The sequence below is a fragment of the Limanda limanda genome, chromosome 13 (assembly GCF_963576545.1).
Source record: "Limanda limanda chromosome 13, fLimLim1.1, whole genome shotgun sequence".
In the NCBI taxonomy this organism is placed as follows: domain Eukaryota; kingdom Metazoa; phylum Chordata; class Actinopteri; order Pleuronectiformes; family Pleuronectidae; genus Limanda; species Limanda limanda.
Genome location: NC_083648.1, coordinates 24,612,581 through 24,627,458, shown reverse-complemented (window position 1 = coordinate 24,627,458; position 14,878 = coordinate 24,612,581). Strand labels below are relative to the sequence as shown.

Sequence of the window (14,878 nt, the reverse complement as noted above, 5' to 3'; positions counted from 1 at the left end):
TCTGGTTCAGGAGATAATTAAAAACTATCACGACACACTAGACGAAAAGCAGTATTATTGTCACAGTGAACCTCTTCGGACAGGCCTAATCCCCTGCTGTAACCAACTGTTTCCATGATGTTACCTCGGCGTTCGCCAGTGAAGACAAGGTGGGTCTATCAGCGTTTGCGGACCTTAAGGGGGATTTGGAGAACAAAGGAGAGAGCCGCGGGAGGGCTCGCTCCGCCGCGCGGACCGATCGCGACGTGTGATCTAATTAGCATATGAATCGGAGTCCAGCCGCTGGCTAGAACCTCTCTCTACTCACCATTGGAGGAAACCACAGACCCTTGAAACTAATGTCACTCGTGATTGGCTGGTAGAAGTGTTGCTATTGGTCACCTTATGGGTCATTGCAGTGCACACGTGGGGTCACAGCATTCCGCACGTGGGGTAAGCCCCTCCCACACAATATTAATAATAAAAATGTATATATTAATATTTATTATTATTTATAAGTAAGCCTTTACCAAAAGCACTGCAGTTAATTAAAACTAAACATTCATGTGATGCTTGATGTTATAGGTGAACATATTGTACAGGGAACAAATGTGAACAAGGTATATGTGGAGTGAAAGCTTTATTTACATACAGCAAAAATATTGTACAAAAACTCAGATGAGGCTTGAAATGTTTCTCTGCAGCCTCTGGGTCATGACTTCTTTGTGGGACTCTGTCTGAATCTTCTCCAGTGTGTAGACGTCTGTGGTGTGTAGCTGTGAGATCAGTGTAGCTTCCAGTCTTATATGAAGTGTGGCACACAGGTCGGTGCGCTCCTGGCTGTGGAAGGATGGATCCATGTCATCTGTCCCGCTTCAATCAGCTGTAAACACATTCAGTAAAATTAGCACAGTTCAATGACAACATACACCTTTACATGTAACTGGAAAATTATTTAATGAATATAACCTTACCCTCTTTCTTCTCCGACAACTCCTCAATGCTGATGTGAGGTCTGGTCGGATCATACTGGCTCATAGTGTGTCTTTGTACGTCATGGACAGGCAGCTGGAAAACAACACATGTAACATGACTTTATTATTAATAAACGGAAATAGCCGCGCTGCATCACCGTTGGAAGATCCACAGCAAAAAAAACACCAAAACAATTCATAAACAGTTACTTACATTCAATGGCTTAATTTTCTGCACTTTAAATCCGGACTTTCAGCGTCTCAGCCTAACGCCTTTTTGTTTGTGTGTGTGTGTGTGTGGGGGGGGGGGGGGCTGAGGCTGTGAAAACATACAGAAAAGTCACGTTGATGAAAAAACTTAACGAGAACAAACTGTTACATCTAAGTAATTCATACATATTTACACATGCACTAGATCTGCTCCAGCACTCGATGCTGTATTCGTATTTTAGCAACTTTCTCGCTATCCCAAAGAGTGGCGGACATGCTTTCAGATGTAGGGTTAGCTTAGTGGTTAGCATGGCGTCTCTAGCTTAGCTCTCACCGTAACTCAGGGACTGTGCGCCCGTCTTCTCCGGCTCGACTCGTCCACACCGGGCCCGCGGCTCTGCTTCCCACGCACTCATCTTCTCCTCCAGGGAACAGCGTCGTGTCGACTTCAGCAAGTTATTGACCCCGAAGACTGAGTCACTCGTACAGGACAAGCTAAACACGACCCGCTTCCTGTCTGCGGGACACTCGACGCTGCTGCACTGTGTTTACGAGGCTGTGATTGGACGAGTCCATCAGCTGATGACGCGAGCGGGTGACGTGAGCAGCGGTTACTTCATATGGGATGAGTATTTGACTGAGGCCAGGTTTATTTTTTGTGGTGTTTAGTACATTTACACACATGATTCACGCTGTTCTGTGTTCGTAACCTTATAGTTGAATGCACTTATTGTAAGTCGCTTTGGATAAAAGTGTTGACTGTTTTAATGGAATACTGAGAAAGTTTAATAACAACAATTAGACAATTGAAGTTCAAATTATGAAGGAATTTAAGCTCTATATTGTGTCTTCTTTATATTTAAAATAATAATCAAACTGAGTGGAGATGTATGTTGTATCCAAACAGCCGGCTGCTGTGTTTTGTCACTGTGCAGTCCATGGGGGATTAAATATTACACTGAAAAAATAAATCATTAAATCAATGAATGTTTCATAGCAATTTTGAAAGTAGTGGTGAAAAGGTACCATTTATAATTCATGGAACAGCTTAGTTTGCCATTGACATGTGAATTTGATGCCAGTATTTTGGGAGGACAGATATTTTTATGGAAAGCCAGTAGAAGTTTGGAGCTTACAGGACACAGATGATCATACCCAGCATCATTTATTTGCTGGTAGAGGTGTGGTTAACACTTCCTCTGTGCATTTAACCAGCACAATTGAAAAAGTGACTGTAATCATGCCACTCTGTACAGTTGTTGAGATTTAGGATTGTTTTGGATGACAATAAAAATTTGAAATAAAGTGCAATGTTTCATTTCTTTTGACTGCATTGACCTTTGTTCGTGGTATACAATATAATTCATTATAGCACACTTACTTACTTAAGAACAATTTAAAATTTCAGGTTTAATATTTATTTTAAGCCTGGTTTACTCAGCCAGATAGTTTGTTGGTGCCTCTTACACATTGGTGTTATCTGCTCTCAGGGAAACTGATTTGCATTTGTGAAGCTCAGAGCATTGTCATTTGCATGTGAAAGCGTCCTCTAGGAGTTGGAGCAGGGGGGGTCAAATCTCAACAGCTCACAGGCTTGACAACTGCAGGAACCCTGAGCGTTTCCTTTGCTGCCTGCAGATACGTGTGAAAGTCGTTAACCGAAGGATGTGCCAACACTTCTCTGCGACACAAACGCTTCTTTTCATGCAGTGACAGGTACAACCTATTCGGTCTATTCTGTGGAACAAATTCCTTGTACATTGTACTTGGAAAATAAATAAATAATTCTGTATGTGTTGTAGGTTCAAGAAGGAACTAGCGACGCTCGATTTTGTCAACGCCCTGGAACAGCATTCATCATTGTTCTTTTCTTTCATGTGCTACACTCAGACAACATGATGCTGTGGATAACATCTTTCACGTTGAGTTCAGTCCACCTGGTAGCACCAAGTTTCAGGAGGAGGCCAGAGTACTGGGCTACTGGCGGGATTATCTGCTCTACGTTCAAGGTATTAACTGTCAACATTGTAAGACGTGCAGAATCATCAATGCATTAAACAGTGAGTTATAGAAAATAAAAATGTATATAAACATATTTCCACCACCCCCCACCGCCAGAAAAAGAGGAGAGCCCTTCTTTGGAGGATGTCCTTATGTTTGGGACTGGGCTGAGGAAAGTTCCTCCTGCAACAATACAGCCACAGCTAGTTTTTCAGAAGACCTCATACTTTCCTGTGGCAAATGTATGTTCCAATACAATCAAGATTCCAATCTTACACAGTTATGACGACTTTTATAGAAGCCATGGAATTTTGGCATACAAAATGTCACTGGGTTTGGGCTTCCTTGAAGCCAAACGTCCTTTAGCTGGTTAACCAAAGTTAATCGTTAACCTATTGCCCAAATCATGTCATGATTCTGGCCACCTCTCGTAAAATCGCCTACATCCTCAGGTGAATAGATCATGCGATTCTATCCTTGTAGTATAATGGCCTATGTCAAGAGTGTGACTTAGGCCGTTTATTTTGTGTAAGTCAAAACACGATGTAATTTAGGGAATTTTACAAGCTTTTCAAGATGGCGGCAGCATCAAGAAGAATGACCTAGCTAGCTAGCAGCTGAAGTTATTTCCATGATTTAGGGCTTGTCCATTATTGGTAGTTGATTAGGTTTACTATAATATAGGCTAGGCCAGACATGGGCAAAGTACGGCCCGCGGGCCGTATACGGCCCGTTGGGCTTTTTAATCCGGCCCGCCGAACTTGTCCAAATAATAAAAAAAAAAAATGCAGAGAAACTGTCGCAGTTTTCATGGAGTACAACATCAGCCGTCACTTTGCTACGAAGCATGCTAACTACGCTAGCAAGCAGTCAACGCAAGAACGGGCGGCTGCAGCTCAGAGGTTGGCGACTAATTTACAGACTCAGCAAAAAAAAAATTCCCAGACAAACTGCGATTAAAGAGTCATCTACCAAGGCATGTTTTTTGGGGGGCATTCGAAATAGCAAAGGCTAGCAAGCCTTTCTCTGAAGGAAGGTTTTTGTTAAATGGCCTTGCAAATAAGTGATTTGCTACTTGGTAAATGCCAAATCCTTTCATGTAATGATTTTTCCATGTCATTTATATTAGTTCACAAAAACACACCATCCATCTGTTCCTGGCCCGGCCCCTCTGTCAAATTTTAGAAGCCATTGTGGCCCGCGAGTCAAAATGTTTGCCCACCCCTGGGCTAGGCTATAATTATTGCATATATAGGTATTTAGCCTTTTTAATCAGTCTTTTTAGTCAGCATTTTGAGTGTGGAGCGACAGTTGCGGTTATCAGAACTGCATTGCATGTGTGGCGAATGTATTTTCTGAGCTTGCAACGAAATATGGGGTACTAATAACACAGAAACATCTTGTTGCAGGGCACACAAATGGAGTGTGACAGCATGCATAGTACTATTGAACGCAAAATAGTTACGGATAACTTCACCCAGAGAGACTACGTCATCATACTCCAGACTGCAAAAATCAGGCCATCACCTTACCATGTGAAGGTGCTCAAGCATGATGAGTTTCTGAAAATGAATGGATCTTAATTCATTAGCATCATACCAGGCAAAAAATCTGGAGATTTGACTGTGCATCACTTGGTGGCTCTTCAGTTAAGGCGTGAAGCCAAGGTCCATTTCAAGCTGTCCTTCTCAGAGGACTCTGTGTCCACTTCCACAGAGGGTACAGGTGCCAAATGAGCTGATGGCATGGATGAGAATGTTTCCATGTGCTTTGCCAATCAAGGAGAGAAAGTTCCAGGACCGTGTGTAAAGCCGTCGCTGATCCTACCCTGGCATTCAGTAAATGTCAATGTTTCTTCACTGTCACACTAAAATAAATCACTGCATTTGATTCACACAGCCTCAGTCACTTACTCACTCGACTGTGTGTGTGCCTCTCTGTGACATAAGCTAAACCTAGCTCATCATGTCTCAGTCTAAATTGTACGCTCAAAAATACAGAAAGGAGTGGGAATCAAACCCTGAATTCAAAGGCTGGTTGAACTCATTTATTGGAGATGATACACGGGCATACTGCCTGTACTGTAAGGCTGATTTCTACGCAAAATTTTGTAATACAAAAAAACACATGGCAACTCAAAAGTCAAAGCCTTATGTAGCCAGATGCGTGCGCCCTCCCTGCCGCTACGGGGTGCTCTATCGCGCCCTACTTAAGGAGACAGCCGCCTTTCAATCACCCTCCCTCTGGCTCCTTGTCTCTCTACTGGATTCTGGTTAGAGAGCAACGTAGCGTGGTCGGGTTGCATAACAGCGTGGAAGAAATATCCCTCGCAGTTGAGATTGGCGGCCGGCACAGAATCGTCCCCGCCGGAGACCGTCGAGTGCAGTAGCGCGCCAGCTTGCTAAGCTACGAGACTCGGCTAAAGCTGAGAAGATCCCTTCCTCCAGGTTACTGAGACGCTGCCTTGGCCTGATACGGTGGGTGAGGCCCTGACCCCTCGTCGGCTACCATCAGCCCCCGTGTCTTGGACGTGGACCTGCTGTTCTGGCAACACCTCTTGCTTGTTTAGGTTCCTCCCCACCAGCTCCCTCATGGTCCCCAACCGAACAGCTAAATTACAGTCAGCTGGCCCTGCGCAGATCTGCTCGTTCCACGGCGCGTCACCATGGAATGTCCATCATCTTACTTGCCCTGCTGATCACCAGGAACTGGCAAACGATAGACCTCTAGGCCCGATGTTTAATGCCCAGTTGGCCATTTTTAGACCTGGGTGTTAATTTTACTTTTCTGTCCATCGTCAGGCCGACGATGCAAAAGGTCGGGATAAATGTAATCAGATGCGTGCGCCCTCCCTGAATAATTTCAAAAATATGTTGTGGGATTATTTTTAAATAACTAAATCGTACAAGTATCTTTAACTGACAATGAGCTTATCTTGCATTATTGTCTGTTGCTGCATTATTGCTTATGGGTTTATGTTGCCAGAAATTAAATGAATGTAACCTTTTTAATCAGTCATGTAAAACGAACTGGAGGGAAATAACAGAATAATGCAAAACATGTCAGGAAATTCAGTGCCTGCGGAAATATGAATTGAACTCAAAAAAGAACATCATCTGCCCTTGGCGGCATGCCATCTGCATCCAAGGACATCAGTTCTCTCTTGGGAGAAGTGTTTCCACTGCAGCGTGCCTGCTCTGCTCATCCATTACAAAACTGTCAGAGCACCACAGCAGGGAGCACAACACTTTTAAAAGTAAAAGATGATCTGATTAGCCAAAATTGATGACTGCAATATCCAAATGCATAGTGGATATGATTTATTTTTTTTACAACACATCCATGATCTATGATTTTATCATCTGAATATTAAAGAAATTCATTTTTTAGTCTGAGAAAAATATACCTTGTGATGTTATCATTGTTCTGTGTTTGTGTTTACAGCCTTTACAATGTTCCTAATGAATGGGATCTAAGCTGGAATGAGAAGCGTCAACCCACCTACAGCCCTCAATCATTTTGGTTTATGAAAGTAGTGACTGTTATGTCTCCATATGATCATATGGAGATTTAATCTCAATTGCAACTGACCGTTTCCTTCTGTAATATTTTCAATGGGCCTCCACTGGTAAAAATAGGTCCTTCTTGCATAGAGGCTCCTGCACAATGTTGAGATCAGTCAGATCAGTATCTCCTAAGACCGAACTGAGCAAACTGCTATCAATCATTCATCCAACTCCTCTATGACAGCAGACAACTGACCCTCAAAATATTAGTAGTAATGGGCAGTTAGTGGGGCTTAATAACGATCAAGTAAATACTGAATTTCAAATGCTTATTTGTTTCACATTGTTTTGGACACAATAATTCTAATGAGATAATTTGTTACCAATCGATTAAGGAAAATGTGTTTATAAATGTAAAAGGGTGGCCAGGTTGAAAGAAAATGTCAACCAAGAAGGTGTGTTTGCAGTTTTAGGGAAACACATTTTTGATTATGTTTTCTTGAAAGTATTCATAGTGTGGCACTGAGCTTCATGCATGCTAAGGGACAGAAGTGAAGAAGAGTAACTGAGCTTGAAATAGAGCTATGAGAGGCCCTTTGAGAGATAATTAATACTTTGTCTCACACAGACCTGTATACTCTCTCCCAAATAATGCAATCTGGTTCAACTGGACCAAAATTCAGACTCGAGTTAAAGTGTGGGGTGTTCTCTAAGAGCAAAACACTTGATAAAAGTAACCTGTGGATTTATCACATATAGGGTTTATATTCTTGTTTGCCGTACTAGGCTTTTGTTTATTATTATTCTTGGTTGCTGTTTTTGAAGGTACATCTGAATGTACATCTTTGGAAAATCTGATAGAAGACACTGAACCACTGCAAGACTATTGCTGTGTCTCAGGCCGTTGAAATGCATGGAAGACAGGGATCTGCTGGTTGACAACATTTTCACATTTCAGGTTGTCCATAGAGTCTGTGGTGCATTTGAAAGGTTTGTGTTTGGCAACAAAATTTGTATATATATATATATAAGGTAAAAGGAAGTGCACCCTTTGACCCCTTGCTAGTGACCGCGAGTCGCGCTGGGATGTGTTAGTGGTTCCTGGGCGGAACATGTAATGGCAGTGTCCATGTTGAGTGGAAACTTATAAACAGTAAAAGTAATTAACGTTGTGTTTATTACGTTTAACACATATGATACATTAAGCATGACCCCATTAAATGGTGTGGCTTTGGGAATTCAATAAATCTTCAACCGGGAGACCGCTGGCAGACCTGCTTGAGAAATGTGAGTTTCTTTTGTTCATTTCTGCAAACAGTTATATCAAACTTTTGCCAATGTATTGAATTACACTGAATTAGCCACCCATGTGGGGATCATCGCTTTAGTATTTTTTATGCATTGCCGGGTACCGGTAGTGTGCAAATTTCATCCACTCCGTCCCAAGACACCCAGTGGACGGTAAGTTTCTGCAGTGAACATTTTGTGAGGCTAAATCCCATCTGTGGACGAAGTTAAGATGCTGGTGATGAATGATTTATTCAGTCATGCAAAGCCCATCACATTCCTGTTAAGTGTGCACGGCGGGTCACCATAGAATGTCCATCATCTTACTTGCCCTGCTGATCACCAGGAACTGGCAAACAATAGACCTCTAGGCCCGATGTTTAATGCCGAAGTTAAGATGCTGGTGATGAATGATTTATTCAGTCATGCAAAGCCCATCACATTCCTGTTAAGTGTGCAAGGCTAAAGTTAACCAAGATAGCGCAGCAGACTAGTTAGTGAGCTTTCATTTGTAAGACTTGTCACAATCCGAATAAATTTAGAGAATTTATTTCAGAGGCATATCCCAAACTCAGACAAGGGGGTGGATTTGAGTTGCTTCGAATTACTGGAACTACAAGAAGTCGCAAACTGATCCTCATCCCGTGTCCCAATGAGGGCTACCATGTGAGACATTTGAAAAACCAGATTGTTCATGCTATTATTTTCATTCGACCACTAAACACCAAAGGAACCTGGATCTCGAGCCTGTAAGTCCCTCACTTTAATACTGCTGTTCTCCCTTAAAATGCAGACCGTAAAATACTTCTTGTATTGAAAATATCTTGTTTTTACAGGTGTGTCAACCCGAATGCAACAATGGGCTGGTTGGATTTGGTTAAAATACAGTTAAACCAAGTTTTGACATAAACAGAGGATACTTTATGAGGCAAAGCTACGTGGAGTGAAGTTCTCTCCTGCTTCCATAGTTTTAATTTATCAACACATGGAAAACAAAAAGATACGAAAGAGAATAATACCTTTACGGAACTTCTCAAAGTATTCAGGTAAAAGAAGATGTTAATTTTGCAACTTACACTTAAACTACAGCAATCACACAGCGCTATCTAGCAAAACATATTGTTATTACATATTATTACCAGCACTAGACTCAGAAATCCCAGGGACCCTGCAGGCTCCATATTTAGTATTTTGTCATTTAATTGACTGCACATTAGTGGGAATATGAACCAATAAGACCACACGTTAAGTACAAGGATCAGAACATTTTGGAGGTTTTATACTGTCAGCAGCACCTGCATAAAAAAATAATTTGAGCTAGTATTAAGATGGTGCTTGATCGAATTACAACAAATTGACTGACAGGAAGACTTCCATCATTGAGGCATCCTGTTTCTATCACCTTCAATAGGAAACTAAATATTCACAAAGTGGGAGGAACGGGAGTCAGTTATTACCCTACAGAAGGTTTATCCAATCCTTTAAACTGTTCCTGCCAGTGTTTAACCCTTGATGTCTCCTCACCTGAACCTCCAGACTACAGCCTGGCTGCTGAGAGGCTGAAGAACAACCCTCAGCACAGGGGCTACCTGGAGGCTGTGTCTCAGAGCCAGCTCGAGAAGCTTCACATCATCCTGCAAGATCACATGCAGGGCTACAGACTGCAGCACAGTCTCCCCTCATTTCATCTGGACCCCGACCAAGACCTGAACAAACTGGACGACGAGGAGCTGGCTCGCAAGAAGGGCCAAATGGACGAACTGTTTGAGAAGAACCAAAAGCGCAAAGATGATGCTGATTTTGTCTATGACCTGGAAGTGGATTTCAGCAAGTCCACTCGAGAAAAGTGCAGCTGGGATGACGAGTCTGATGATGAATTATAAAACTGTTATCAATCCTTTATGTATATATTTTATATATAGTTTTGTATAGTAGTTTTGTATTTTGTTAAGAAATATCACAATTGTCAGAGATATCTATGGGGTGCCGTTTGTAAAGTAGCTCACGCTGAAAAAAACTGGTGTGAATTTTTGAGTCACTTTTTTGCCTATTTAAAACAATATTTGTCAACTCAGAGATATTTTAAATATTTAAATCCAAATGTTAAATTTTACACTTAAGTGTTAAATCTAAATGCTAAATCTAAATGTTAAATATAAATCTAAATGTTAAATTTAAACCTAAATGTTAAATCTAAATGTTAAATTTAAATATATATGTTAAATTTAAATATAAATCTTAATGTTAAATTTAAATATAAATGTTTCGGGTGAAACTAAATATTTAACTAATATGCAAATTCAAATGCCGGTTACAGGAAGTAGTAACAAAATAAAAGCTCAAGGAGGTCAGAGTGTGTTTATAGTGGCAAATAACGAATAAATCTTATCCGGGGGAAATGGACTAGTCTTGGACATGGATAATCGTGATATTGACTACATAAAATAACAAACACGTTTGGAGAAACTTTATTTGAAGAGTTTTTAGTGTCACTTTTATGAAGGATGCGGGCGGTGTTGGGAAGGATACTTTCAAATCGTATTCCGTTATAGAATACAGAATACATACCCAAGAATGTAATCTGTAACGTATTCCATTACATTAACTAATCTCAGTAACGTATTCTGAATGCTTGGATTACTTCCACATTGTATTGCATTTTTTTAAGTGTAGGATTGCGCCGTTGTTATAGTCAGTGGAGCAGCAGCAGTTTAAACTCTCTCTCTGCCGATGCAACTGGAGGCTGAAGCGCCACACTGCGATCTTTTCGGCGTTGAGTCTATTTTTTTTTTAGCTTGACGCGAGCGTATCGCTCCAGGAAACACACTGAAAAATGATTTTTAACGATATTGATGACATCACATTATTAAATGCCCCCCTCTGCCCATCCACTACAGACACACAAGCAGTCATAAAGATAAAAAGAGAGAGGGGGGGGGGGGGGGGGGCTTCCCATAGGCTTGAGTGGAGAATACGTAACGCCGGTACATGTATTCCGTTACTCCCCAACACTGGATGCGGGACTTATGACCTGTAGCCACTATAGCCAGCCACAAGGGGGCGCACTTTGCCTCCACCCGGTACACTCTCCTGACCGCCATGGTCGCTCTGCAAACATGTCGATGAATGAATCGGCGTTAGCGGAAAATATCGGCAGAGCCGTTCTGGCAGCAATCCAAAATTGTTCCACAGCGACAGCAACCACCACAGGGCTACCACAGGCCACCTCGGTAATTATGTTTTCTAAAAATCACGTAGCATTGGATTCTTGTCAACGCTAACTTAACTAAGCTAGCTTACGGTAGCCAGTAGAGATGTGCTACTAGCATCAATGCACTTTATGTGTAGCACATATGTTTCTATAAACAGTAAAACTCACACCGGTAAGTGACGCAGTGGGACGAACTCATGAGCTGAAAAGCAAGGTGTGTAAATGTGAGTTAAAGATGACATTGTAGGGGACAGGTGATAACACATAATTCACCAAAGACGTTACACTAACGGGGTTTGTACACTTACTGTGGGGTTACCAAGGTAACGGGTGCACTGGGGGTGGTTAAAAGCGGATGTTTGTGTGGCACCCGGATGTCGCTGTGTTTTGATTTGTTTGTGCAAATAAACGCTGGCCGCGAGGCACGCAAAAGCTAGAAGATCTCAGGCTTACATGATTCCCACGACTCCTATATTGGTGACCCTGACTACTCTGGACGTATCCAGAGACGGACATGGCGATAAACGCAGTCGCACTTAAGCTCCCGGAGTTTTGGGAATCGCAACCGGCGGCCTGGTTTGCTCAGACGGAGGCACAGTTCGCCCTGAGAGACATTACAGCTGATACCACTAAGTATTATTATATCGTCGCGGCTCTCAATAGCGCAACAGCGGGCAGAGTGGTGAGCTTATTTGAACATCCTCCAGAGCACGATAAATATGGTGCACTGAAGGATCACCTGTTGAAGGCTTTCGGGCTCTCCGACTCCGAGCGCGCCCGCCGGCTGCTGTCACTTACCGGCCTCGGTGACTCCAAGCCTTCGGAGTTAATGGACAAGATGCTGTCTCTCCTGGGAAACCACAAGCCGGAGCTTCTGTTCAAGGAGCTTTTCCTGCAGCAGCTGCCGTCTCAGGTGCGGTCTGCTTTGGCCAACACGAGCATCACGGATTGCCGGGCACTGGCTGAGGAAGACAAGTTTTTCCTGGCGGGACAGCAGAGCTGCGCGGCAGCCTGGGACTCACCCGGGGACTTTTTGTTCTTATACCTGCTCAATCGGAGTATCAGACTTTGTGGGGCTGTCCAGCATTATGCCAACCACGGATGAGTTCCACCGCCTCCTGATACAGTTTCCAAGCTTAACAAAGCCCACGTTCTCATCCAACAGCACCAAACATGGCGTGGAACATCATATGACTACAGCAGGCCCGCCAGTTCATGCCTGTAGCCGGCGCCTACACCCGGTAAAGCTGGTTATTGCTAAAGCTGAGTTTGAGAACATGGAGCGCCTGGGGATTATTCGTCGTTCCAGTAGCCCTTGGTCTTCACCGCTGCATATTGTGGAAAAAAAGGCGGTGGTTGGAGCCCGTGCGGCGATTACCGCCGGCTGAATGACTCAACAACACCCCATCGTTATCCTGTCCCGCACATTCCAGGACTTTTCTGCCCGTTTGGCGGATAAAGTCATATTTTCCAAGGTGGACCTAGTCCGTGGCTATCACCAGGTGCCGGTGCACCCACTGGATGTACCCAAGACAGCGGTTATCACACCATTTGGCCTCTTCGAATTCCTTCGGATGCCGTTCGGTCTTAAAAATGCAGCTCAGACTTTCCAGCGACTGATGGATACAGTACTGAGGGACCTTCCTTTTTTATTTGTGTATCTGGATGATATACTGGTGGCTAGTGCTTCTAAGACAGAGCACATTTCTCACCTTTTGACACTGTTTGAGCGACTCAGTCAGCATGGCCTGATTATAAACCCAGCCAAGTGTCAGTTTGGGTTGAGGACTATCGACTTCCTGGGACACCGCATTACTAAGGACGGTGCAGTTCCTCTCCCTTCAAAGGTGGAAGCTGTGGCGAATTTCCCACGCCCACTCTCAGTGAAGTCTCTGCAGGAGTTTTTGGGCATGGTGAACTTTTACCACCGCTTTATTCCGCATACAGCACAGCTAATGCAACCTCTTTATGAGGCCCTGAAGAGTAAAGCGGCCAGGCACGCAGTGATTTGGACGGAGGAAAGGCATAAAGCGTTTGAGGATGCTAAGGCAGCTTTGGCTAAGTCAACGATGCTTGCACACCCCGCACCCAATGTACCGATATCCATCACGAGCGATGCTTCGGACTATGCAGTTGGAGCGGTGCATGAGCAGTGGGTCAAGGGGGCCTGGCAGCCGCTCGCCTTTTTCAGCAGGCAACTGCGCCCCAATGAGCGGATTTACAGTACATTCGATAGGGAGCTGCTAGGCCTCTATCTTGCCGTTCGACACTTTCGTTTCCTGCTAGAGGGCCGAAGTTTCACAGCGTACGTGGACCACAAGCCTTTGACGTTTGCCATGGTTAAATTGGCAGAGCCGTGGTCTGCTCGCCAGCAGCGCCAGCTTTCCTTCATATCAGAGTTTACAACAGATATACAACATGTGGCAGGCAAGCACAACCCAGCGGCTGACTGCCTCTCCCGAGCGATCACTGGAGCCGTCCAGCTGTTAGGGTTAAACAGATGTTCAGGCACTGAGGATGGCTGAGACAGGACTGAGGTTGGAGGATGTTGCTTTTGGTGCTGCTGGCACTACACTCCTATGTGATGTTTCCACAGGCCATACACGACCAGTCGTTCCCACAGGATGGAGACGACAGATTTTCGACGCTGTCCATGGCCTGTCACACCCAGGAAAAAGACCTTCACAGAAGTTGGTAGCAGCAAAATTTGTCTGGCATGGACTTAAAAAGGATGTGCGGAAGTGGGCTGAAACATGTGTGGTGTGCCAACGCTCTAAAGTCCCCCGCCACACTAAGGCCCCCCTGGCACATTTCCTAGTGCCCGAAAGAAGGTTTGACCATGTTAACCTGGACCTGGTTGGGCCCCTGCCCACCTCTCAGGGGTTCACACACCTTCTCACCATGGTTGACAGAACCACACGTTGGCCGGAAGCTGTGCCGTTAGTGTCAACAGCAGCGGCTGATGTGGCTCAGGCATTTATCATCACCTGGGTTGCTCGGTTTGGCGTCCCATCTGACATTTCGTCTGACCGGGGCCTGCAGTTTACATCGGGACTCTGGAACTCGGTGTCAGAGAACCTGGGGACTAAACTTCACCGCACCACCGCATACCATCCACAGGCTAATGGGCTGTGCGAGCGGTTCCACCTGATCCCTGATACTACAGTTTCTTGGTCAGCAGCACAACAACGAGCTACGCTCCTGGACAATGCCAAGGTTTTCGCACCAGTTCCCACATCGCAATGAAGGTCCATTTAGGGTCATTGAGGCTGGCCCTAAAACGTTTATCGTGGACATTGGTGGTAAACCAGAACATGTATCTGTGGACCGGCTGAAACCTGCCCACTTGGATTTAACCCAACCTACGAAGGTAGCTAAGCCTCCACGGCGGGGGCGCCCTCCTGCTCACCCCCCGGGCCACCGCACAGCCTTTAGTGTGCCTCCAGTTAAGCCCCAGACTACATCCCCGCCTCACGTTTTAAGGAGCCGTGCAGGTCGGGTGATTCGAGCCCCAACGTATTAACTTTGTTTGTGAATTCTAGGGGGACGTATGTAGGGGACAGGTGATAACACATAATTCACCAAAGACGTTACACTAATGGGGTTTGTACACTTACTGTGGGGTTACCAAGGTAACGAGTGCACTGGGGGTGGTTAAAAGCGGATGTTTGTGTGGCACCCGGATGTCGCTGTGTTTTGATTTGTTTTTT

The 14,878-nt window shown here is 44.3% G+C and overlaps 1 protein-coding gene and 1 long non-coding RNA gene across 2 annotated transcripts; one reads left to right on the top strand and one right to left on the bottom strand.

The window, feature by feature from the left end:
* Window positions 1-604: 604 nt before the first annotated feature.
* LOC133018229 (uncharacterized) lies at window positions 605-1,245 on the bottom strand. Its single transcript, XR_009682801.1, has 3 exons — window positions 1,168-1,245; window positions 954-1,047; window positions 605-862 (listed from the first exon to the last, which is right to left on the bottom strand). It is a non-coding gene; the product is annotated as an uncharacterized LOC133018229 (long non-coding RNA).
* A 7,499-nt stretch (window positions 1,246-8,744) lies between these two features.
* LOC133017572 (centrosomal protein of 19 kDa-like) lies at window positions 8,745-9,840 on the top strand. The gene is made up of 3 exons (XM_061083681.1): window positions 8,745-8,753; window positions 8,871-9,003; window positions 9,494-9,840. Exons 1-3 carry the CDS (start codon window positions 8,745-8,747, stop codon window positions 9,838-9,840), a joined length of 489 nt encoding a protein of 162 aa, XP_060939664.1.
* Window positions 9,841-14,878: the final 5,038 nt, after the last annotated feature.